Source organism: Echinococcus granulosus (genome assembly GCF_000524195.1).
Source record: "Echinococcus granulosus chromosome Unknown EG_S00015, whole genome shotgun sequence".
Classification (NCBI taxonomy): domain Eukaryota; kingdom Metazoa; phylum Platyhelminthes; class Cestoda; order Cyclophyllidea; family Taeniidae; genus Echinococcus; species Echinococcus granulosus.
The window spans coordinates 608410-632382 of NW_020170395.1; the positions used below are offsets into that span (position 1 = coordinate 608410).

Below are 23973 nucleotides of genomic sequence, written 5' to 3' on the forward strand. Positions count from 1 at the left end.
GCACAACAAGTCTTTGCTTCATTAGTTTACTATTTTTGCCTTCTCGGGAAAGTACTTTCCATAATTTGGATTCGTTAACATTTTTACTAACGCTTTCTTTGGTAATGTTCCATCGAGGATGAGTAATTGTTGAGAGCTTTGTGAGAACTTTTCACCAGTGAATTCTGTTCTGTTAGGTCATTTCATTTAATAGTTCTCAAAAATCGTTACCTCGTGAAATACTTAAATATGTGTCACTTAGTTTAGGTCTCTTGAAGTTCATTTGTTATTATGAAAACTGTTTTCTTAAGGTGTTTCGAGAAACAGCATTGAGGCGTCTGTTTGAGAATGTGGAAAGTACACAGTAATAGAAGCGCTAGGGGCATTCACTCATTGTAGCCAAATGGTACACATCTTTATGTAAATTAACTCGTCGTTCCGCATCATCCATTCAGACGTAACAAGGTACACCATTATGGAAGTTTTATTCTTAGCCCACGGAAGGCCTGGGTAATCATTGGTATGGGTTAGGCTTGCTTAGCCCTTTCTCCTCTGCAAACCGGTGGGAGCGACTGCCAACAATTGTGGCACCTCTGTTTGTTCTCCCTTCCCGATGGGCTGTGAAGTCAGTTAATGCACCATCATCTTCGAATTCTTCAAACTGCAACTGTCATCAATGGTGTTCAAGGGGTTGATGTTGCATCGACATATCATGTTCTTCCTCACACCTCTCATTATTAATCCTAACTGTCTTTCCATAAGACAGCACCTCTGGCAAAATTCTTTTTGTATTCCATCTTAACAACTTTCATGCATTGGTGATTCCATCTCATCACCACCGATCCTCCCTAATGACGTTTATTTTTTGTCTAGGCGTAAATGCACTAAAGGTTTGGTGGGCTGTTGGTATGAAATGTCGGCAAGGGAATGCCATAATTTCAAGATTGTGATTAATACCTAGGAAGAATTAACATCTCAGGTGGTTAAATGTTGTTATTAAAACACCTTTTTTACCACATTACATTATCCAATCCCTGCAGGACACAGTGCTCCATCTGATTTCCGATCTACAGCGTATACGCAACGGCTCGTCGGATAGGTCGGAGTACGATGATTATCGCCCAGTTCCCAGCATCACCTCCGCAGCCATCAGTAGCGGCAGTATCGGGAGCGCAGTGGACTGGCGTCAGCGTAAGGCAGGCCGTATCAGCAAGATGGAGCGATTCAACCTCCAACTGGCGCTTAATAATGAGATTCGCGAACGCGAACTCGCCCAACAGCGCGTACGCGAACTCGAAGTACAGCTGGAGGAGACGACTACGTGAGCCTTTCTTTTTTTTCTTATGATACCTTAATTTGACCTGTGATGAGCCTCTATTTTTTGAATTTTTGTCTTTTTAGTCGCTTAAGTGACACCTCGAATAAATTGCTTCAGACGGAAAAGGAGAAAGAGACCTTGCAAGACCAGCTTGTGAAAGGTGCGCTATTTATCTGTCCTTCTTCGTGGTTATTCCTGGTGCTTAACCTACCATTTTGGAGGTGCACTGAATCAAAGTATCTTGGTACCAATCGGAAGAGTTTGGAGTATTATTTGGGGCAGTCATTAGTTTTGATGTTGACAGCAGCTTTTGAAAACCGTGAATTTATTGACCATTGCTCTGATGGGAATGAGGGAGTTTTACTCGCGCTAAACCACAGTTTCCCATCCGTTTCGAATCCTCCTTATTCCATCATCTAAAACCATTGTTTTCCTGAGATATGGAGGTTCGTACTTTTTTCTTGTTCCCTTTTGCCAACAGATTTGGGTATTGGTCTACTCCATTAATACCGCGAGGAAATTTATTGTATGCAACTTCGTCTACAGATTTGATGTGTACCTTGAATGCAGCCTCCTATACTTACTCCCTTGTTTAACATAATGCGAGACATTTTTCGAATGCAAACACGAGCGCAAAAGCAATTTCGCGGTAGATAAATTCCTAGCAATTGTGCAAGTTTCAGTCATTTTCTTCATAAGCTTCTTTCACAATGCCCTTTTTTGTGTTCAGCTTCGTAATTATGAATGAGCCCTGACAGTTGAGGTTTTTCCCCTTCTGCCACTGCACTGTTTTATGATGAAGACTTGAATTATGCACTCCTCGCCAAAGGCCACCCTGCCTACCAGTCCACAATGCAAAATTACTGCAGTTACTCCGCCACGTTCTTTTTTCTGTCGTAGCTATTTACTCTGCATGGAGGCATTCCATAGGTGGGAGGTCTGGAGACTAGAGGCTAGTGCCTATGGATTTTACGTTACCTGTTTTGGATGCGATTTAAAGTTTTTCGGTGGTATTTTTCCCTGTCCCGGGTGGATCTATTGAGTTTAGTCCGTAGGGTCATTCGCCTAATAGAAGGCATAACTCATGATTAAGGGGCAACATATTCACTTGAATGTGCATTTTTCGGTCTTTGGACGTGTTGAAACTTTACCCCATTTAAGTTATCGATGTATATCTACCATAAGCTTATTCCGCTTTACAAGGGGTAGGTTTGAGATAGCCTTTACCATGAATGTAATGTACCATCCCGGTTGCTCTTCAAGTTCCTATGTTACCAAAATTGAATGCTAGTGGCAGATCCATGAGAACTTTATCTGAACTTTATTCTGCGAATTTCATTGTATGCAGTTTCGGTTAACTGCATTTTTATCCAGGAGCACTATTAAAGTACATCAATTTGGTCAGGAGATCCGCTTAAATGTATGGATGAATATTTTTGGGCTCTTCTCTGTCCGTTACAAGTTAACTTCGCCCATACAGCCCTCGACAATTAATCTATCAAATGGTTCGTGTCTTGCTGCATCTTCTTTTTACCCAAGCATACCTTGGATTTAGATGCTGGACCATTTTCTACTAATATGCATTGATTCGCAACTCATTAATTCATTACTCTTGCTATTCCACAGAGGCAGTATTTTAAGTATTATCGTCGTTACTGGCGTAACTGTCGCTAACTACTGTCAGAAGGCGTACCAAACACGGGTGTCTGTGTGTACAATTTATCATCGTTTCCTACTACTCCCTCGTATTGCTTGTATAACATTCCCTTTCTCGGTGCGCTGCCATCGAAATGATGTTTTACACTTTCCTTTTTAGTGACCAATGAAGTTCGTAGGTCATGCATGAAAACGACGGAACTGGAGGAGTCTGCGTGTCTTCGTGCGGAACTGGTGAGCTTGTACTGTTACAGACCCTCGAATCTCTTTGTCTTATTTTCCTTCTGATCGTCCTATTGATTAGCAAACTCATCAGATAGTATCTGAACTTAACACACCAAAATCCACCCTCGAAGGGTTGGTATTCATTTTCCTTGTTTCTCCGGTGGTACAAAAGTCAGCAAAATTAGTTGCCTTCTGGTGTACCTACTATCAGCCACATATTTTTTATAGCTTCGTACGCAATGCAAAGTTGTCTGAATTTCGCCTAAGGGTAGGTACCTTTCTTGCTCCGCATCGCCGATTTTATTGACCAGCTGGAATAAATTTTTTCAACCCGTTCACATTTGAAAGTTCTGCTTGGCCACCATAGATTGTTTGAACTCATCACTGAACTCCTCAAGCCGGAAGCCATGTTTCATCAATGTGATTGAATTTATAAAACACATACTTCTAGCCTTGTGTCCTCACTTTTAGTGTGCCTGTGTACGTGTGCTTGAATGCTGCAGGTCAGTTGTTTCGTCTCACGGATATTGGCCTCGTAATATTTTCATCATGATGGCATGCAGGCGTACGATTCACATTTCCTCCTTTGTCTCAGGTAGGAACCGGCATTCTTAAACGACCTACTCTAATCTCTTCTCCTTTCTGCTAAATTGTGACCCTTTCGAGTATATTTGTTTTGAATTTCAAGGGCATTGGACAGCTCTTTGCCCACTAATAGGCTATGATTGAATTGGCCACAATTTCGTGTCTTAATGTCCTCCACGTTCTGTTCGCATTGTGATTGCATTTTTCCAAGACTACACAAATCAGATTATGTTTTCACGTTCACTTTTAATTGCACCTCTACACGCATATGTGATCGTTGCGATAGCGTGGCTAGTCGCCATGCCTGACGCCTCAGCTCTCACGCAATCCCGCTGGAACAAGGTTTTACTCCACCTTTAAAACAAGTTACTACGCTCGTTCAATTTCCTATATACTCTTAAAATGTGAGTTTTTTGTTAACAGTCAAGAGGATCTTTGGATATTCCAATTTAAATCAAATCTGAATTTTTATACCAAGACTTTATTGTGTATGTGGGTGTAGGTCTCCGTGCTTATTTTCCCCAGTTCCCCATGCTTCTACCGTATCCTTTGGTTGCGTTCTTCAAACTCTTTAGTCTAAGGTTCATATCTTGATTCCTCTGGTACCACAAGTTGCTTGCATTTTGTGAGGTTATAAAGATATTTGATGTATCATTTTTAGGTGCCTATTAACTGAACTACTATTGAACTGGCATTTTTAATCTTTGTTGTCAATTAGTCAGTTAACTTTAACACTTCAAGATCAATCAACACTATTCATCGTCATTGGTTAATATGCTTAGCTGCTTTATGGTTATTGAGTGGTATTTTGCACCTCCTGCTTTCCTTAATAAAGTGGAATCAGTAGGGCTTCTTATTCCATTCTCATTATTCTTCCATAATCCCCCGTTTTTTCTCATGGAGTTTTGCTGTTATCATAAATTATTTCGTTGCTATTCTCATTAAATATTTCAGCACCCTGAAATGCAGGTGTTTTCCTTGGCCCTGCTATTTTCCCTCCCATTTTTGGAACAAAGCGCTCCATTTTTCTCGAGAATCTGACAGCAAGTCACTCCATTCACGTCGTTATTCCTTCGTCCCGTCTTCTGCATTCTTATATTAACTGCTGTCAGGCTTTTACATTACTATTCTGCACCAAATAGCTTTTTTTTTCTTAAGAAACAAGTTACCTGGGCATTGCTTTGCAATTTTTTATCAACTTGAAGCAAGTTATTAAAAAATTGTCAGTTTTTTAGACTCGTAATGCCATTTTGTGCTTCTACATCACTCTAGATTTTTTAATGTTCCACTGTTCTGTAGTGCTATTAATGGCTTCGTCTCCGTAATCATGACTTAAAAGCATATTTTAAGGTTTGACACTTGATTTTTATTATTACTGACGTCCCCAGTTTATAGCGCTATAAACTGAGAAATCTAAGCAAACGGCGACGAGCCTGCCACATGATAAACCAAGTTTACGATTCCTCAAGGCATCGATTATAGTGGATCGCACACTGAAAGAACGTCATCATTCCATTATTCTTCTCCAGGTATTAAAATGCAGCTGTATTAAATTGTCATTATTCCGTAATCACAAGTGTACTCTCTCAGATGTATCTTTAATGTTGTTTATCATTTTCTGTAAAATACTCTGCTTAGCAGTTATAAATTTCCCGGCTAATCGAAATGTTTTGCTTAGAAGTCGTGTGAATGTGACCGAACTTATACTTTTCTTAAAACAGGAGGAATGCTAATGATTCTAGAAGGACCCACCATTTCAATACTGAGTCGTACATAATTAGGCGTGATGCCAGAAGCCAGGTCGGTTGCTTTTTTTCTTTTGTATGAGACACTGCTTGCACTTTATGTCACTCTGAAGGAAGTGGAACTGCGTATCAGTCAAAGGCGGAGGCGGCTATGTAGGCAAAAAGGAAGAAAGCTAGTTGTTAAATCAGCTTTTTCCTAAAGTGTTAGCATCCTGACATCGCCCGATTCCCTCCCAAATAGGCTGTATCTCCGTCAGTAGCTTTCTTAATATCATAAAGACGTACAGTATTATTAAAGGTAAGAAAGAACGAGAAACGAATGACGAATAAATAATCTAATTGATCTGATCTAAAAATGGTCGCATCTTAGCACTGCTTTCACCTGCCCACCTGCACCCATTCCAAGTTAAAGAACGTAGTACTCGATTGTGATAACTGTGGAAAAACGGGGGATTATCGTTTTACTCCTCCCTTTCATTCACCAAGCTGAACGGGGCGCATACATCGGCCCGCCGGACGGTAGAGTCGACTACAGTGCGTCAGACCTCCAAGTCCTCTGAGAAGTCCATCTCTCTCGGAAGCGGCAGTGGTGTCTCTACGAGTTCGCACAAACTAGTACCAGACAGCTTTTCCATCCCCACCAAATGCCTGGTCTGTGCGAGCTTACTGCTAGGTCAGCACTGGCAGGGCTTGCGCTGTCAACAGTGCGGCTTTGCCTGCCATCTTCAATGTCGTCAGGCCGCCGCCTCTCTTCCCTGCTCTTCCAAGACTGTTCCCTCCGGAATGCCCTCCTTCGGTAGGACTCATCTTCCTTACTACTGCTTGTTCCATAGCTCTCGTGGAGGGTACTGGAGTTTGGTTAGATTCAGAAGCAGTCATGGGGCTTGAGGTTGAAGCTCCTTCTTTTCCCCTTCGCAACAATTTAACTAGTCTCATTTGTCTTTTTTTCTCTTTCTGCCATGAAAGCAGTTCATGGTGATGTGTGTCTGCAATGAGTAGGTGAGATATGTCAAATTTTGCTAATTTGGATTATTGATGTCTCTGTGAATTCTTCATACCTCGTGCTGCGTTACCAATAGTACTGTCCTTAGTCTGTAAGAAGGTCTGGGTGATTAAGGATGTGCTATTTTCGGGTATGAGCTCGCGATATTAAAAGTGTAGTTCCTAGGTTACCTCTGAAGACCTTTTTGAACGTGCAAATCTTAAAGTAGGTTTATTGTACATGCATAAGGCTTCGAGTCCGAGTGACGCAGGTTGGGCATGAGCCGAGTTCAGAAGTAGGATCATGGAATTAAAACGAAGAGCATTTTTCTTCAGGGTAGATCAACTGACGGCGATGTAACCTTCCAGTAAACACTTGGTAGGAAATATGCTTTTCGTTGGAGATCTTAATAATACAAACAATATCTGAAAACTCAATAGCTAGTGTCGAATCGTGGCGGACTCGACTCCGCGTCCATTTCAAGCATCCATCCAACAGTGGTCAGATGTACCGATCACTTAACCACCTGAAATCAATATCACTAAGCTGGGTTTGATATTTTCAAATCCCCTTAGTACTGTGTTGCGCCAGGCTTCTCCCATGGAGATTTCATAAGGTGAATAAATCTGAATAGAAGCTCTTTACAAGTCTACGAGCACACTGTTTAGAGAAGTGATAGACAAGGAAGCGATCAAAAATTACGGTGACTGAAGAGCTTGTGTGATTAAAACACAGTTCAAACACGTCGTCCTGCTTTAGCTCGGATCCTTCTGACCGCTCACATTTCGCCTAGAGCATCGTGGTAAGCCCTTCCGATTAAGCCTTCACCTCAGAATTAGGTCACTTCAAAGGTAAAGCGCGTCCTTGCGCTTAATGGGTCTATGCATACCAATCATGGCTAAATAGAAATCCACACGTATACATACCGACGGTCGGTCAAGACTCCTACCACGTTGGAATTTTCGATCAATTTCGTTGTGGTGACACCAACTAGTCGTTATGTTTGAAATCTTTATCAGGTACTCTGTGGGCGATTGCTGTCAAAAAAAAACTTACAAATTTTATGTTGATGTAGTGGGTCTGACGCTTCCTTGGGGGTTCTTTAACTTTATCTCCCTTATTGTTGTTCATGAGCTTATAGTATGTACCATGTTTTTGTTGGATTTGGCCCTCAAAGTTTGGGTTCCAACGAAATCCCTCTATCGTCTTGTAAGCCTTACTACCAAAATAAACATATTGTCACTTTTCTAGCTGCAACCCTTTATTTATTGCTCTTTTACTACTGAAGCCTAGATACTTGTTCTGACTGTAATAAGCATCTCGGTTGGCCAGTATACACAGTGAATCTCTTCACAATGATAACACTCACCAAGGTATGCTATTCGGTCTTCAACATTTTTTGTTAAAAATAATGTCGTTACCTAATCTTTATGACAATTTCTGCTTTTCATTCTCCACCTTTGATAGATCAATCGGTCACAGTACTAAAGGACATATTCCTCCACACATTTTAATTAGATCTATACTGTTTTTTTTGTGAACATCTTCCACAATACTTTTTTGAATGCAGTAGTATGCAGTCCATGCTCGATTAATATCGCTGAGGTCGGGTTTCCTAGCAAGTTAAAAAATATCCAACCTTTACAAGTCTCATCTTGTCTTCTCGGGTGGTGCACCTCTCTCGCCTCTAATAATGTGAGGAGTAATACACAAAACACCTGCTCCATACTGCAAACACGACCCACACCACGCCCTTGGACTCACTCCCGTACAACTCTCCGTGGGGCTTTTGTTTGATCACCAGCCTTGGATGAGTAAACGCTACTGTTATAGTTTCTGGCCGACGGCACCGCTATGACCACAAAAGCGGCTCAAGCCTTCTCTCTCAGCGTGAATCACGCACTTGTTGGTACTTCTGCATACACCCCTCGCCCTCTTTTTTAAAACGGGATTTCATCTTAATCCCCCTCTTTTCTATCTTTTTGATTTCACATTATAATATTCTCTTCCATTTCCCTTTCATGACTTGGCATCGATTCACATGTTTATAGTTTAGTAGTATCCATTTAAATCACAAGGAAACACTAGCTGGGTTGTTCTCTTTTGTGCCTTAAGTTAGTAACTACTAATATCATATGCCTTATGTCACTCTTCACTAAGCTTAAAGCAAGGCCTTCTCCTAGGTATTATTGCCTTACGCAATCCAGGATTGGTTTTTGATTCACATGCATACCATAATGGAAATGCATCTCGGTGTCTAGAAATGGATTACTGGTCAACTCATCAGTTGCCATAAGTTTGTATTATCATGAAGATTCTTTTCATTATTCATATTATTTTCCTAACGAGTGATTTTATGATGAGTCAGCTTTGCCTTCCTCCTTGCCCTACTGAGTCTGGGGTGTGTTGTTAGTCCTCAAGTCTTTTAAAGTACTAGTCGGTCCATGCGTATCTCAGTACCTTAATCTTGGTGCCACACATGCAGCGTCGGGGAGTCCTCTCCAGGGATGCATGCGTGTGAATAGGACTTTATTACACATGTAGATGGATGGGCTGGTGGAATGTTTAATATGAACGAAATACCATGATGCGAAGATGGCGATCCAACCACCCATAACAATTAATATGGTGAGGAATTACTAGGTCCGCTGGAGCGTTACGGACATGAGGGTATTGTGGTAAGTTCATTCCAGTGGCATTTGGGATTCGCTTTCTCCATTTCGTCTTCTACAATGTCCATTTCGTCTGGGTTGTTATAACTGCATATGTCAAGGCTGTCCACTCGCCGTTGGTATTCGGTGACAGTCCAAGGTCCGCTTCACATGCACGTCCCACACTGACTCACTGGTCGTCTCAACAGTGCAGGTGACCAGAGTAGCAAATGTGCACACACATTGGCACGTACACGTGCGCAGTTTTGTGCTAATTTCTTTGTGCTAACCACCCCCTCGATGAAGTATTTGGCATGACAACTCAACTCGTTGGAAGTCCATTTGGTTTCTTTAAAAGACAGTTCTTCAGGTTTTTCTCGTCTATGTCTGAACATGAATTAAAGACGTCACAAAGCATATACAAACAGAGGTCTGACTTGGTATCTCGATTTCTTTGTTTCGGAAGTGTCGGTAAAGGTAAAGTCTTGCAATTGTTTTAATTTTTTAACTCAATGGAAAATAAAAACTTTACTTTTGTTCATCCTATTAGGATTTTGTGCATTGCGTTTGGACCGTAAATTTTCCTTAGCTTGTTTCTCTGCTGCAGACACCTGACTTACCTCAGAGAAGCTTATAAATGCACTGAGATCAGGAAGTGGTTATGTTATAAGCGCACAGAAGGGCTACAAGGCTAACGGCTTGGTGCAGAATCACTGGAAATACAGCATACACCGTCCTACTACGGTATTGTCCCAACTATATCACAATAATTCGGGGGACTGGAAGCCTAGACGCTGCGCCGCTTATTTCCTTAGTGGTATTCGGTATCTAGTGTCCAGCTGATATCGCAGTAGTAATCCTTCTCGTCGTGTGGCTCAGCAAGTGGACGATGTATCACACAACAATCAGCCTGCTTAGTAATGTCTTTCCATGAATTTGATCACTTTTTCTCCTCTTTTTAGACGCAGATGTCGCCTTTGGTCTTGGCACCATCATTGAGGGGCCTGTTAGGGTTCGTTTTTCTCATTTTGCGCATTTTTTGTTTTCACTTCAGCATTATTGCCTCGTTAAAATTTGTCAAATCATATTAGTAACTCAGTCGTTTGCAATTGAAATTTTTTTTTGTTAAAAGAGGTTGACTATTGGCCGTCACTTTTATGAGATCTTCATCTTAAGTCGGCCAAATTGTTTCAAAAGCTTTACTCCTCTTGTTGACCTATAATTTTCTTCATTTTCAGACTCCAAAAGGAGACATCAAACGCGGCTGGGTTCAGCAGTACGCCTTCCTCTGCGATATGCGGCTCTTCATTTATGATGTGAGTAGTTTTCTCTTCGCCCCACCCACTGTTTCTGGCTGATGATTCTCTGCCTTCTAAATCTACGTAATTGTTAGCTGGATGGAGAGAGCCCATCGGTGCAATCTAGAAGGTGGTGCGATACAATAAATGCCAGTGGGTGATTTGCTGACGTTTGTTGTGCGGCTAGTGGCGGCTTGGCCGTACACGTTCCACAACCACTACATCTGCATGTGTGCACAATTATGAGAGCATTCGTTACTCCCTGGCTTTTTTGTATGGTGCGAAAAAAATGTGCTGGCAATTATGCATTCCGTGCACGAATGACCACTCTCACTCGCTGCGTCAATTGGCATTATCATATGTATTCTTGGTGACTTTTTCGCAGCACTGATTTATGCGATAATTTATTTCTTTGGATCATAGACTACCGTGGTGTTTTGTCCAGGAGGATTTGGTTCAAGATGTTGCAGTCTTTTGCAAAATGCTTCAAATAATTTGGTAGTGCTCGAGTTGTCTTCAACGTCATTGGGAGATCACACGGGTGCAGAAGTATCCACAGAAGGCTGGTAGCATAGACAGAATGAGCAGGGCGTGTAGCCCGGCAACAAATACTTAGCATACCGTGATTTTACATGAAGATATTTTTTATTTATTTATTTAATCAGTTCTCGAATATTTTCTAGAGGGCGGTGGTTTGCATGCATTGGACATCCATTGTGGTCTTATTATAGTCAACATTTTAATGGATGTTGGTGTAAATTTAGGTGGTAATAGATCAGCTCTACCTTATTCTTGGGGTGATGCCCTTCCGTTTCAAAGTCGCATGCACCTTCTTAAATTGTTTTAGATTTTCAGCAAAATTTCCGTCTGGCTGACTTCAAATTTTAGCTGCGAAAATGGATATGGCGGTGTGAAGCCTGAAATTACAGTTATAAGCAAGGCTTAATTTACTGGAAATGCTGCTTTGATCACTATTATTACTAAATGTAATTCCAACTCCACCATGGCTGTTGTTTTCATTTTTAGGGAAATGTGAACATCATAATGGCAATTCTTTGACAGTCAGAATTATCGTAGTGCCAAATATGCCTAGGCTCAGACCAAAGTTCCGCTTACAAATGGAAAGTGGGGGGGGGGGGGGGAGGAGTTACTATAGGACAGTAGCTGGAAAAATGACAGCAGTATCAGAAAGTTGCCCTTAAATTCGGATAGCATCGTGCCTCGTGATGGCATTAGTGATTGGGACCGCCCTTCGAGGAGGACGACGACCCACCATATTCAGCGTCAGACCATCTTATGTCCCTTACATTCATCCCAACCATTTGTTTACACTTTTTACTCGTTGGTAATTTGTATCACACCCTCAGAGCTCCCCTATCCCTTATAATGGGATATCCTAACCTCAATGCAAATTGGTTTATTAATTCATCGAAAACCGCACCTTTGATAAATTGCGTCGAAATGCGAGCCTACTTTTTTAATTGCATTATAAATAGTTTCCAATTAAGATGGTTCATATATTCAATTCTTCTTCCTATTTACTGCATATCTTTTGTCCGAAAAATTACTACAACTTTCAACGATAGCCATTGTCAAAGTCAATTCGGAATATGTGGTGAATTGTTTCCACCAAGATCAGTACGTTTGTGGCAAACCGTTTATCCTCATCCGTCTTAGCTTGATTGACGTCTAATCTAGATACCCTGAGATGAAATTAAAGAATGCACCCTGGCCTTTGATATCTATAATCCTATCAACGAAATCGAGCGTTTTCTGGATATACAAATGTCAGGGAGATGTTCGTTATTGGTTTATTTGTTCTTTGCACACTGCTACGAGTATTGAAGATGCGGAGGTGCCCACTCTTACACTCCTTTAATTTATGCGGGTGGCATACATTCAAGTAAATTGAACCGGTCTGTACCCTCGTGAGATCAGTTTGCTATTCTTCCACTGGTTCTTTCCCCTCGATAGTCGAAAAGACGTATTACTTTTGCTACACCTCCGACAGATGTGTTGCGCTATCAGTCTTCGTCAATCCTACTGCAATTTAGTCCATGTTTCTACGTGGCGAATAAATTTTTTTCCACTTGGGAAGGTGATTTGTTGTTCCAGTGAAAGTTTTCATTGCTTTCTTCACCTGACTTATGGTTGTATCCTTGAGCGTGGAATTACTAGTTGCTGACGCACCGTATGACTTCGAGCAAAAGCAGTATTGCTAAACCGATTACTCTATTAATTTGAGGCGTTTCGAATAGATTTCGCCTGTTTTACTAAGTGTAAAGTTGACGAATCTTAAACTAACTTTCTTCTATCAATTTCCTGTTAATTTTGCAAATAGATGTCAAAATTTTTTGCCTTTACTGAGTGGTGTAAGCACCTTAGTACGGTCATGTTTCAACTGTTCGAACGCTTCTTGTTTAGCATTAGTCTGTTCATTAAATGACTATGTCTATATGATGGGTAGGTGCTCTCACCATGCATCCGTTCGAAAACAGTTCCTGAGTGTTGACCAGTAATTTTAAACTTTTTCTGACTCGAATAGATCAGCTAGATCTTCAAAACCTGGTCTTTGAAATGCTTATTGGTTATGGATTGCCTTTCCAAGTCTTTCAATTCCCCCGGAGTAATCATGTATTAAAGCCAGTTACTCGTTTTCATTGGCATATTATGCCAATGAACTGTTTCAGCTGTTAATGGGAAAATCCTGACAATTTCAAGCCGTCATACTTAAAGGGAAATTTACTAATCGATTCATCGCAGTAGTCAGTTCAACCTGTCATTTTTATCTTCCGACCTATTCTTGAATACATAAGGGACATTGATTCAGGAACATGTTTATTATCAACATAAAGGTTGTACGTGTATGGCTTTCGTGTTTAGTAAGCTTCAGACTTCTCGTTCACACGAAAACGTTCGATAATTTGAAATTCAGCCAAGCTAATGTCTCCTTCCTCTGCCTCACTGTCAGTGCACAGCAGTGCGTCGCGCCCGTACGGTCTACCAACCAAGTACGGAGACGTCGCGCGATCCGCGCGCATTGACTCTGGCCACCGACGGTGGCGTCGGTGGCACCGTGGCCTCACCGAGGTCGACAGGCACACTCTCTATCACCCTGCCCTACAACGGAGGTACACAAATAACCTACGAGACGGTCTACGACATCCACGGTAACGCGCCCACCTGCGTGATCGACCTCAATGTTTCTGGCTTCGAGGTCTCTCGCGTCTCCAATACCGATGTCATTCACGCCAAACGCAGTGAAGTACCACACATCCTCAAGGTACCGCGTTGATCTTCTCTCTCCTCTTGTACCTCTGAAGATGCACTTAAAACTGTGAAAACTGGGTGATAGATGCTTAGAGCCATAGGTAGTGTACATCGTAGCTGTAATTAGTTTAATGCGCAATAATATCTGGGATCAGTATATCACCTCGTCTCCTTCTCTTTCCTCCTCCCCAACCCTCAATGAGTGAAAATGTGTTAGTAGCACTTGAGACTGGAATTTCAAACGGTATGGGATCGAAGGCGCAGTGGTACGCAAGTATGATCGTAATTAATTTTGTTGGTAATAATATATGGACCTTAAACAACAGTTATCATAGTACCCAGATTAATATTTCACGAAACCAGAACAATTTGTGTCATCATGCCGCATGTAAAACTAGGAAGGGTAGTCTGGACGATAAATGATCGAAATTGCAGAAGATCAGCATCAAGAATGTTATTAATTCGATGGGCAACACCCCAGGGAACCTAGAATTGTTGCCACATCCGAAGTGGATATCAGGACCTGTAGAGGTAGGGCAGTAGTTGATCTGTCATGGTGCATTTAGTAATGAGTGAGGCTTCAATGACGTATTGTTTGTATCTAAACTGTTTCGTTCCAGTACCTGAATCATTCTTAAGATCGTAAAATACAGTCGTCCGTGACTAACTGTAAGCACATAAGCGTAAATCGCATTTCACATTGAGTTTGAAAACTCCTCTATTTGCTGTATATAAAGACTGATCGTCGAAAAGTTACCACAGTTATATCGATCCCCAAACCGTTTTCAGGTTTTGCGTACTGAGTTCAGCTAACTGAAAGGAGCCAGATTCTATTTCTACCATGAAACATCATGTCTTAATTTGAAAGACATTGCCAGTTATTTGTAACAGAAGCGGTTTGGCTAGTGATGCTACGCATCTTAATCTACTGTTCAATTGCCAAAACCAGTTATACCCTGTAAAAATATCGGCCAAACTTTGAAGCTTAGACACTGTCTAAAGTGAATAAATGCTTTGTTCTGTCGACATTCGGATGTAATTTACAGATCCAATTCAGCAATGAGCGATAAGTGACATTAGAGAGATCCAAGATAGCCATGTACCAAAAGGCGTCTCCAATTATGTGAGTGTGGATGTCAGTACAACGTGACGGCGATTCACAACAAATCTGTCCCTTTAAGGTTTGCATTCATGCAAGTCAGAGACATGTTTGCAGTCGCTCTACAGCGTTTCATGCTTGGGTTACTACTAAAGGCGTCATGAGGCGTTGCTTTAAAATAAATGATCTTAAGTTTAAGGTCCAGGAACCAGTTGTATGAGCAATGAGAGCGGAACTTCTAGCCACACCCACGAAGGTCGATTATTGAAGGATTGGCATAACTCGCGTAAAAATACACGTCCTAAAGTACCTGGGAATGGATTGTGGTGCGAAGTCGGCAAGTGCAAGAGTTGACGTAATGTTAAAAAAAGCACCCTGGCCGTGATTAGAACCATAGCCTGAATGGACCACTTCTCGACATGTAGACGTATCTCTTGAGTTATTTCTCAAAGTGTAAGGCATCTATTTGGAAGTGGCAGTATTATGAGCATACTGAAGTGCAGGAAACTAGTGACGTGGGAGCGGCCTGGACAGGACCCCATACCACCACCGTTCGGCCTGATGCGTGGGAGACTGAAGTAACCCATGTGAAAATAAAAACAGTATTCTGCTCCAAAACACTTGAATTGAGAATTGGGAGCGGAAAGTGAAATCGGTAGTTACGAGACTTGTCGTTGACTCTCCGTATAGGTGAACCCGGATGACTACGCAGGTAGCGTACCGGTGTATCTCCTCTTCGAAACGCGCGAGGAGTGCGAGCGGTGGTTCAGCGCGCTAGAGGACGGCGCACGTCTGGTCTATCGCAACTTTGCACGCACTCCTGATTCCCAGTGCCTCCAGTTATCCCTCCTCTCCGATCCCTCGTTTCCTCTCATCAAACACATCCTATCCGCCTGTGTTCTTGGTGAGTGATCTTTCTCCTGCTGCCTCTCATGTCCTCTCCGAGTTTACGGGATGGTTTTGCTTTAATCAGTTTGTTTATATCTAATCATCTTCGACTCACCCAATTCACCGCTGTGCTCCACTTCTAAGTGATCTTGTCGTTCATTGTCTTTTAGCCACTCGAGAATAGGCGTTTTTCGATTAAATGCTGTTCATTACTACTGGTTTTTTTATCTAGGTTTCAAGTCATGCGACTCTTTATTCTTGCTCATAAGCTTCTCTGATTTAAGAATGATTCTGCATTATATCTCTGATTCATTTTTGTTTCGCCATCCCCTTGACAAATTAGTCTGTTTTCGCCTAAAAGCGTTTGTCTTAAGCAAATTACAGCAAAAAGCTCTGATGACCAACATGCTAACTTATCTCGGATCCAATCTCTACACTTATCTGTCGCATAATTTCTTTCTGGATTCTTCCATGTAGACCATGAATGCAAGAATTATATTTTCTTGACTAATGGCACTGGTTATTTCATTGCAATGCTGTATCTGACCCATGCTTAATTTTCGTCGTTTTGCTACACCTCTGAACGATATGGTTTTTATCAAAAAGCAGTTCTTTTATATTAATTACCATTGGTCAATGGTCGGAGACTACTCACAAGCTCATCTTGTTGCCGGTTTTACTTGAATTCTCCGCATTTCCTTGTTAATTGGTTCGTGTTTCCATCAAAGGCACCTACAATGCGGCCCTCGTGATGGCCTACATTTAACCGTCTTGTTGACTTTTTGAAAGGAAATAATTTTCAAACGTGATTTTGACCCCACTGAAGGAGGTTCATGAATTTAATGCAGCAATTTTCGGTCAGGCCCAATGTTACCATGATTCTATTGGCCTCCCCGCGATAAGTTTAATCCTTTAATCTGAAATCTCTTCAGTTTCATTCATTTCTGGCTTGTGTCGAAATGACGTTCGTGATCGCTAGACCGCATCACTCCGCGAATTTCTGAACTATTAAACACAGAAGCAATTGTCAAGTCGATTCACCGTCGGTTTTACTTAATTCTACCTCCAACCTAATAAGAGGGTCGGTTTACTTGCTCTGAATTGATGAAGAATTTCTGAATATGCACCTATGGCTGGTTTTAACTCGGAAATAGGCCTAACTCTAAAAATGCCTAGGCCTTACACTTTCAACATCACCTCGTTCGAATTAGCATTCTCTTCACTTCTTTTGAATCCTTCGCCTTGTTCCGGGTCTCCACTACAAAATTCTGCGTTTTACTGTGCGAGGACGCATATTACTGTTGGTAAATTTGCGTTCACATAGGTTATTTTAGTCTTAGTTTGCAACCTCCTGACTCTTGATTCATTCTTGATTTCGGTAAATGCTTGAATTACGATGGTAACATCACTTGTGCTGCTCGCACAAGCTGAACATTTAAATGACCTTAACTTCATATAATTTGTTCACACTCGACCTTAGATGTGCTTCTTGCTTTTCCAGATGTTAAGCCGTCCAAGTATCCTTCTGTTGTAAACATAAACGCGTGATACTAATTGTATGTACTTAATGGATAAAACGTTTGACTCTTTTTCCTTACTTTCTTCAACAGATGAACACCGAATCTTAGTGGGAACCGAAGATGGTCTATACATCGTGGATCTACGCTACAAAAGTAAGTCGCCCCTTCTGCTCAAGCTTCCTCGCCTTTTGATCTTGTAAGATAACTCAGTGCAAAGTCTTCGACACCGTAGGACGTTTATTCAACAACGTCGGTAAATTGATGATAGTTCCGCTGCTTATGATTGCCGCGTGCATCACCTATTTCCACCTTAGAGATTCAGCTGATGAAAAAAATGCACCACCACCCGTGAACATTTTCGTGCTAATAACGTAGTCTCTATATTCAAATTGAGGCGTGATAACCTATCCAGTAGGCAAATATGGTTCTGCAGAGTATACTTTTTTTGACCTTTTTCAGAATCACCAGGCGTAATGCCCAAAATTTTTCGGTCTATCAATGATTAGTTTGTCTTAATGTACTTACGGACTGGTGTAAAAGACATCGTTTATTCATCTAGCAATTACTCTCCTGGATGTAGTGCGGGAGGACGTTCTTGAGCAACGTTTTACGAATCCTTTTAGTGGTGCAAACTCCCCCATTATTCCTCTAGTTCATGTCTGAGTACGTGCGTCCACGGCATGCAATTTGTCTAGATCCCTACAATTAAGAGGAAGTAGAAAGCGGTAACTCGTTCTTCTTGCCTGATTGTGAACTCTTTGGATGATTTTTTCCTTTGTACACAGATTCTGCAAGATTGAATTTGGGCAGACTAAGAGTGCATAATGCTGTTGCTGTTCTCATTTAGCCTACGCGCGGGTTGGGGAGAAGAAACCCATCTACCAGGTGGAGGCCCTGCCAGAGGAACTACAGCTTGTCGCCGTCATTCAAGGTGCGTTCTATCACTACTATCACCATCTTTCCCCTTTTCTCTATCCGATCTTTGCTACTTCTTGTCCTTTCTGTCCATTTCGAGTTTATTTTTTAACCCACACTCATGAACTCGATGGTTGTCCTCTTTCTAGATTTAGATTTGGCAGAAATTCCATCCTCTCATTCCAATCTTTTTTTTTCATAAAATGGTTGTATATTAAACCCCTCGAAATCATTTAGGATTATAGTAAGACTAAAGTAGTTAAATGTGGTCACTTTTTAGATGTAGGTTTCACATTTCGCTTTTTGGGCGAATTATTGAAGGCCTTGTGATTCCTGAGTGCTTACCACCACTTATTAACTATGTATTAGAAGTAGCTCAGTTTACCTAAAGCACCTACAGGCAGCATTAACGAGTTGAGTTGAAAATAAATCTATGTGATTGGTCATTATTTTTGAGTAGTCGGATCCTCTCTCTTGGAACAGTAGCCGAATTATCACTGAGGGAGTCACTGATCACAGAAACTTAGTTGTAGCTCGGGATAAAGGCTAAAGGAACGTAAACGCCGAATTCATCCTAATTTCGATCTAATGTGATGCTTTCAAATGATTCACATATTTCTACTTCCGAGTTGGCCCGTTCATTATGTCCACTCTTCGCATTACCGGAATCCAGAGTCTTGCCTCGATTTTACAGTCTTTTTAAAAGTCGTCTCATTTAGTTGGTGGCTCGTGAAATTGAAGACATTTGCATTTTTGCAAATCATCCCAAAATTCCCTGTTAAAGTTGCATTATAACCCGTTTTATTGCTTTCGTGTTCTTCATTTCTACCCTTGCTTACCATGCACATCGCTTTTCTGTGTAAAATCACTTCCCTTGGTTTTAAAAAACACCTTCAAGCCTACTCCATGTTGTATGAATAATTTTATGGAGACTTCAGTTGATTACCTAAGGAAAAGTTGTTTTCCCCTGTTGGTTTTGTATGAATTTAAGAAGAACTTTAAACGCTGCATTTTTACCCACCTGACCACACCGAAATTGAACTTAGAAAACCTCCTTAAGAGGTTGTCCGTATTCCCCTTTACACCACCAATGAAGAGTTGACTTATTTAACTTGTACAATTGATCTCCTCCTTCGCTTTCACATTCCGCAGGTCTTACTTTGGATTCATGTTATCGTTAAAGCTCTCCTTTATTATCCTATCAACTTGATACGGATTCAGGATTCTTCTCAGTCCTCGCATAATTCACTGGTTTATTTACAAATTTCCACTAATTACCTATCCCTCTATGTCTCGTCTCGTCACGTCCTTAATTTCCGTACTCACCTATCGCTCATATAGGCCTTTGGTGTGGTAATCTTGAAATAGACTTTTGCAATCGGCTTCATTACAAAATGCAGAACTGAGAGACTAGTGCAGATCAAATGACAGCAGACTGGGAATACTCGCGTAGTTGCATCCATAATTATTATATTGTATTAAAATAAACTGGTACGGGAATTAACCTGTTTCTCCTCTTTCCCTTCTTCTCTCTTTACAGACAAGCAGCACCGTCTGCGGCTGGTCCTCTCGGGAGCGATAGAGGGTATGAATTACGAAAAGATTCGCGTGGCAGACCCCAAGTCGGGCGTATCTCTCCTGGCGCACGGCTGGTCGCGCGGTCACACCGCCTATCTCCTCTGCGCAGCGAGTAGCAGTATTAGTGGTGTGTGGGTGTATGAGGTGGTACGAGAAGCCTCACGGCACCGCCGCCTCCTCGAACTCCCCCCACCCCCCTCCGCCTCGCAAATCCAGGCCCTCTGTCTCGTCCGTGATGGCGATTGTCTGGCTGTCGGCTTCGAGAGTGCCTTCGTAATCTACAATGTCTGGTCCCATGGGACCATCAATGGTGTGTCTCTTCTTTGTTGGTCAAATAATGCTTGTGCAGTTCTAGGTACTTTTTAATTACAGTGATGAATAAGTCTTGACTGTCACTTCACAAAAGCGATAACTTTCAGCAACTGTTAATCATGGATGTGTGTGAGGTTACTGTTTAGGGTTGACATGTTTTATTAAATAGTTAACTAATAAATGTGTCTAGTTAGGGATAGGCTGCTAAAGTTCCGCCTGCATGATCTCATTCGGGATCAATAATGCTCCCTTCAAAGTGTCTTCGCTGTGGTAATCGTCAAAATCAAGCTGTGTATTATAGAGTTTAAATAGCTAAATTTTTGAACATTATTAATCACTACAATGGGGAAAAATTGCTTTGTTGGTTCGCAAATGTAATTGGGAAGGATCCTTATTGAAGCTTTTCTGGTGTTTTTTACTGTAGAACTGTGGAATTACCTATGTGAAAATCGTTTATAATATGAAGAGTTAGTATCCTTCGGTGAATCACTTCTCGAGTTTAGACACTCAGCATTGTCATCATTTTCATTTTTACTACCCTTCAGTTCTCTTGGAACCCTCGTGCATCGATCTGGACCCGAGTTTGTTGATGTTCCGTCAAAACCGATTTGCAGCACAACTGGCCGTCTCTGTGAACGTCGATGAATTTCTTCTCGTCTTCGAAAGTAAGTTAACTGGCCCATTTATGGCACTAAATTTCATTTTTTTTTTTTAATGGTGAATTTGTCTAAATCAGTGACAGAATTGGTAGCTTGATGTTCTATCTCTGACGTATACAGGTTTGTGGACACATGTCTAAAATTAGTAGTTTAGATCCGGGAGCTTTCGACAGTTAATTTGCTTTCTCTTGGCTAACAATTAGGTGCGTCAGTGACAACAAATTCATTTACATTATCGTGCGTTGAAATTTTTATGCATGAACAGAACATGGCAGCTCCGGGTAACTTGACGTTTTGTTTTATCATCATATCCCGTATCTGCTTGTACGTTACTCATCCTGGTCTCTCTAATAGTAGAGGCGATTTCTGAAATACAGAGGTTATGCATTCACCTATTTTAACATTTCAGCAGCTCAGTTCCAAGTACCAGTCTCTGTTAATTATGGTGTCACTAAATATCTCTCCTTTTTCCTTTTACCAGACTGTGGGATCTACGTAGACAGTCAGGGACAGTTGACACGTCAAGTTTACCTCTTCTGGCCAGCCAAACCATTACCCCACGGCTTCGCCCTCCGCCAACCATTCCTTTACGTCTTCACAGAAGCAGGTCTCTTCCTCTTCAACGTAGAGACTTCAACATGGAGCGCCTCTGCTGCGGGTTTACGTCGTCTCCGCCCTCTCAACACCTCTGACGGTCACCTCTGTCTCATGACGCATTCAAGTATCCAAGGCCTCTCCAAGTTGGTCAACAGTGGCGGCAGTAGCAGTAGTGGTAGTGCTAACGGGGGTAGCAGTAGTGGCAACGTTAGTGGTATTGGTATCGGCGGGTTCAGTGGCACCGCTAACGCCTCTCTAGTCTACCTCCCACCTCCGAGACAATCAATGTTCGCCTCTGTGCAGCGGCGCAGAACTAATGCTTCCCTCCTCACCTCCTCGCCTCTCACCCGACCTCTGGGTGTAGGTGGCAGTGGCATAGAGAGGCAGCTGGAATTGAACAATGTCACCCTCCTGGATGCCAATACTAGGGCTCGGGTGAGTAAGACAATCTGTAGTGTGGATCTTTTCAAAGTAAATATCCACTTATTAAAAAGTATTAGAGGAGTTAGCCTAGCTACTCGTGCGCAGTGTCGCTGCCTCTTCTTGCTTTGGGTATGAGTTAGCCTTCAGCTTAATGTCCATTTGGCTTCATTTTTGTGTGAAAGTCCCTCAGAAAAATAGACGATTTTTGTAATTCAACTTCTTTAAGCATTATATTACCTTGATGTCTAAATGGGACATCAAAAGTAGTGCATCGGGATCAATTTTTAAGGCAGACTTGCTTTTTGCCAGAAAGTGTCGACTGAACCGTAACTGATGTCACTGCTCCCATGATTGACCATTTTTGTAAGCTTCCATTTACAAATTTAAAAATACAACTTTTATAACTTCCAAATTTTCGCGTTTATAATTGCATCAGATGATTTACATGTTTCACACTGTAGTTTCAAATTCAGCGTGATCTTCTCGTGTGCTTGATCATCGGACAATGGCTAAAATGAATTATTAAAATTTTTCATTTGTCCCAATGATGTTATGCTAGAGTCTGTAAATCTATTTTCACTCTATTTATCACCTTTTAATTTACAGAATCGATGGATGGGTCTTAAACCATTGTTAATTATCGGGCAACATTAAACCTGTGTAAGGGAACAAATAGCATTTTACAATATAAGTAGATCCATTTATTGGATAAATTAAGGTGGCCTGTTAAAAGAGTTTCCTAAAAGTACCGGCCACCTTACTATGCGTGAATTGGCCAAATCTTCATACGACTGGAATTCGTCGACTCTTCGAGCTACCCGTGCTACCTTCCTGGTCCAGCTAGTTTTAGGTCGGCTCTTTCACGATTTAATAAAAAGTACTCTGCAAAAAAACTTTTCGAAAAATAAGCACGAATCGAAATTTTCGTTCAGAATTTGTAGTAACAAGGCACCCTTTCAATAACTTTTAAAATAATTGGATTTGTACATTCGATAATCCAATGCTCCAGTTGCTTTATCTTTTGTAGTGAATCGGTTCCAGTCCTGTTTTAGCCCATATTTTACTGCCAATTAAGCGTACGGCGAATGGTATTCCAAGTAATTTACAAAGATGGTAAAACTATTCATGTGTGAACCAGCATGTGCGAGTGTTAATGTCATTACTGATCAGTCATTCGGTGTGATATATTACCCCCTCCTGCGCGTTTGACAGGTTTGCATGTGCTAGCATAATACATATACCTGCGTGCATCCGTAAATACTACTATCCCCCTTCTTCCTCTCCTGCACACACACCCGCAGAAGTCGAGACACTTCTCCATCTTCTCCCGCGGTCCGCTCTTTGGTCCCCTCTTGGATTCAATGCCGTCGGACCATGGGACCACTTCGGAGGGTGGTGGTGGCGGTGGACTGGCCGCCTCCAGCACCACCACCTCGGGCTCGCGGCTCATCTCGGCCCCCTCGGACTTCCAGCATCTCGCGCACCAGGGCCCCGACGTGCGCATCCACTTTATTGATCTGGCACAGTCGCAACGCATCACCCGCTACTCTACCGGCAACTTCTCTCTCCCTGTCGAACCATCCATTGGCGCAAAAGAGCCGAGGACGCATCGCGACTCACAGGCGTCCCTGCACTCCAGCTCATCTCGTCAGTCTACTGACCAGGTGTGGTTCTTTTTCTCTCATCCGCTTACAATTGTTAGCCTTTGCTATTAATTTTGCTTTACAGTAAGTTGTTAGGACCAGGAGAGGGTTCTCCTTTATTGTCTTAATGTGAAAATGACTGGGATATGGTTTAGTAAGCTGCGATAAGTGTGTCTGATAAAATTTTTTTCTCTGAATAGCCCTTAACGTGCTGTTTCAAAGTTGTCTCTGTTAGATGCTTACAGAGATTACAAGGAACTAATTTTTGACGAATCGACTATAGTCATAAACCGCTGATACGCCCATTCTATGCTTAAATTTCGTTAGGTACTTTTCGTTAAGTGGTGTGTAGGCCTTTTTTGGTCCCACGATTAGAATGTGTTTGGAAAATTGTTTAATGCGCTATCTACTTGGCTCCATAAACTATCAAAATATATCACTCTGAAGATGTTTTCGCTTGATGACTTAATGCCTCATGTACGCCAAATTTTGCGGCATAAAATCGCTTCGCCCCTGCGTTGCAGGCCACTCTCAAAACCAGCAGCTCAGCCTAAAAAGTTCAATTTAATGTAGAAGCCATTCCATACCAGCTTTCATGAAGTATGCAACCGGGAATTTTGTAGAAATATC

The 23973-nt window shown here is 41.7% G+C and overlaps 1 protein-coding gene across 1 annotated transcript in view; it reads left to right on the plus strand. All coding sequences in view use genetic code 11, as the record gives it.

Moving 5' to 3' along the window:
* The window catches only part of EGR_03070 (Serine/threonine-protein kinase MRCK beta), a gene marked incomplete at both ends in the record, with an annotated part of 45772 nt that overhangs the window by 15916 nt on the left and 5883 nt on the right, over positions 1 to 23973 (plus strand). Inside the window, 14 exons of the mRNA XM_024492319.1 lie at positions 1020 to 1300; positions 1381 to 1457; positions 3114 to 3187; positions 5995 to 6304; positions 10104 to 10153; positions 10380 to 10457; positions 13411 to 13722; positions 15499 to 15712; positions 17307 to 17369; positions 18064 to 18147; positions 19672 to 20019; positions 20567 to 20686; positions 21162 to 21712; positions 23002 to 23364. Coding sequence (XP_024353245.1) covers positions 1020 to 1300; positions 1381 to 1457; positions 3114 to 3187; positions 5995 to 6304; positions 10104 to 10153; positions 10380 to 10457; positions 13411 to 13722; positions 15499 to 15712; positions 17307 to 17369; positions 18064 to 18147; positions 19672 to 20019; positions 20567 to 20686; positions 21162 to 21712; positions 23002 to 23364 — 2925 coding nt within the window. The remainder of the gene's footprint in view (positions 1 to 1019; positions 1301 to 1380; positions 1458 to 3113; positions 3188 to 5994; positions 6305 to 10103; positions 10154 to 10379; positions 10458 to 13410; positions 13723 to 15498; positions 15713 to 17306; positions 17370 to 18063; positions 18148 to 19671; positions 20020 to 20566; positions 20687 to 21161; positions 21713 to 23001; positions 23365 to 23973) is intronic.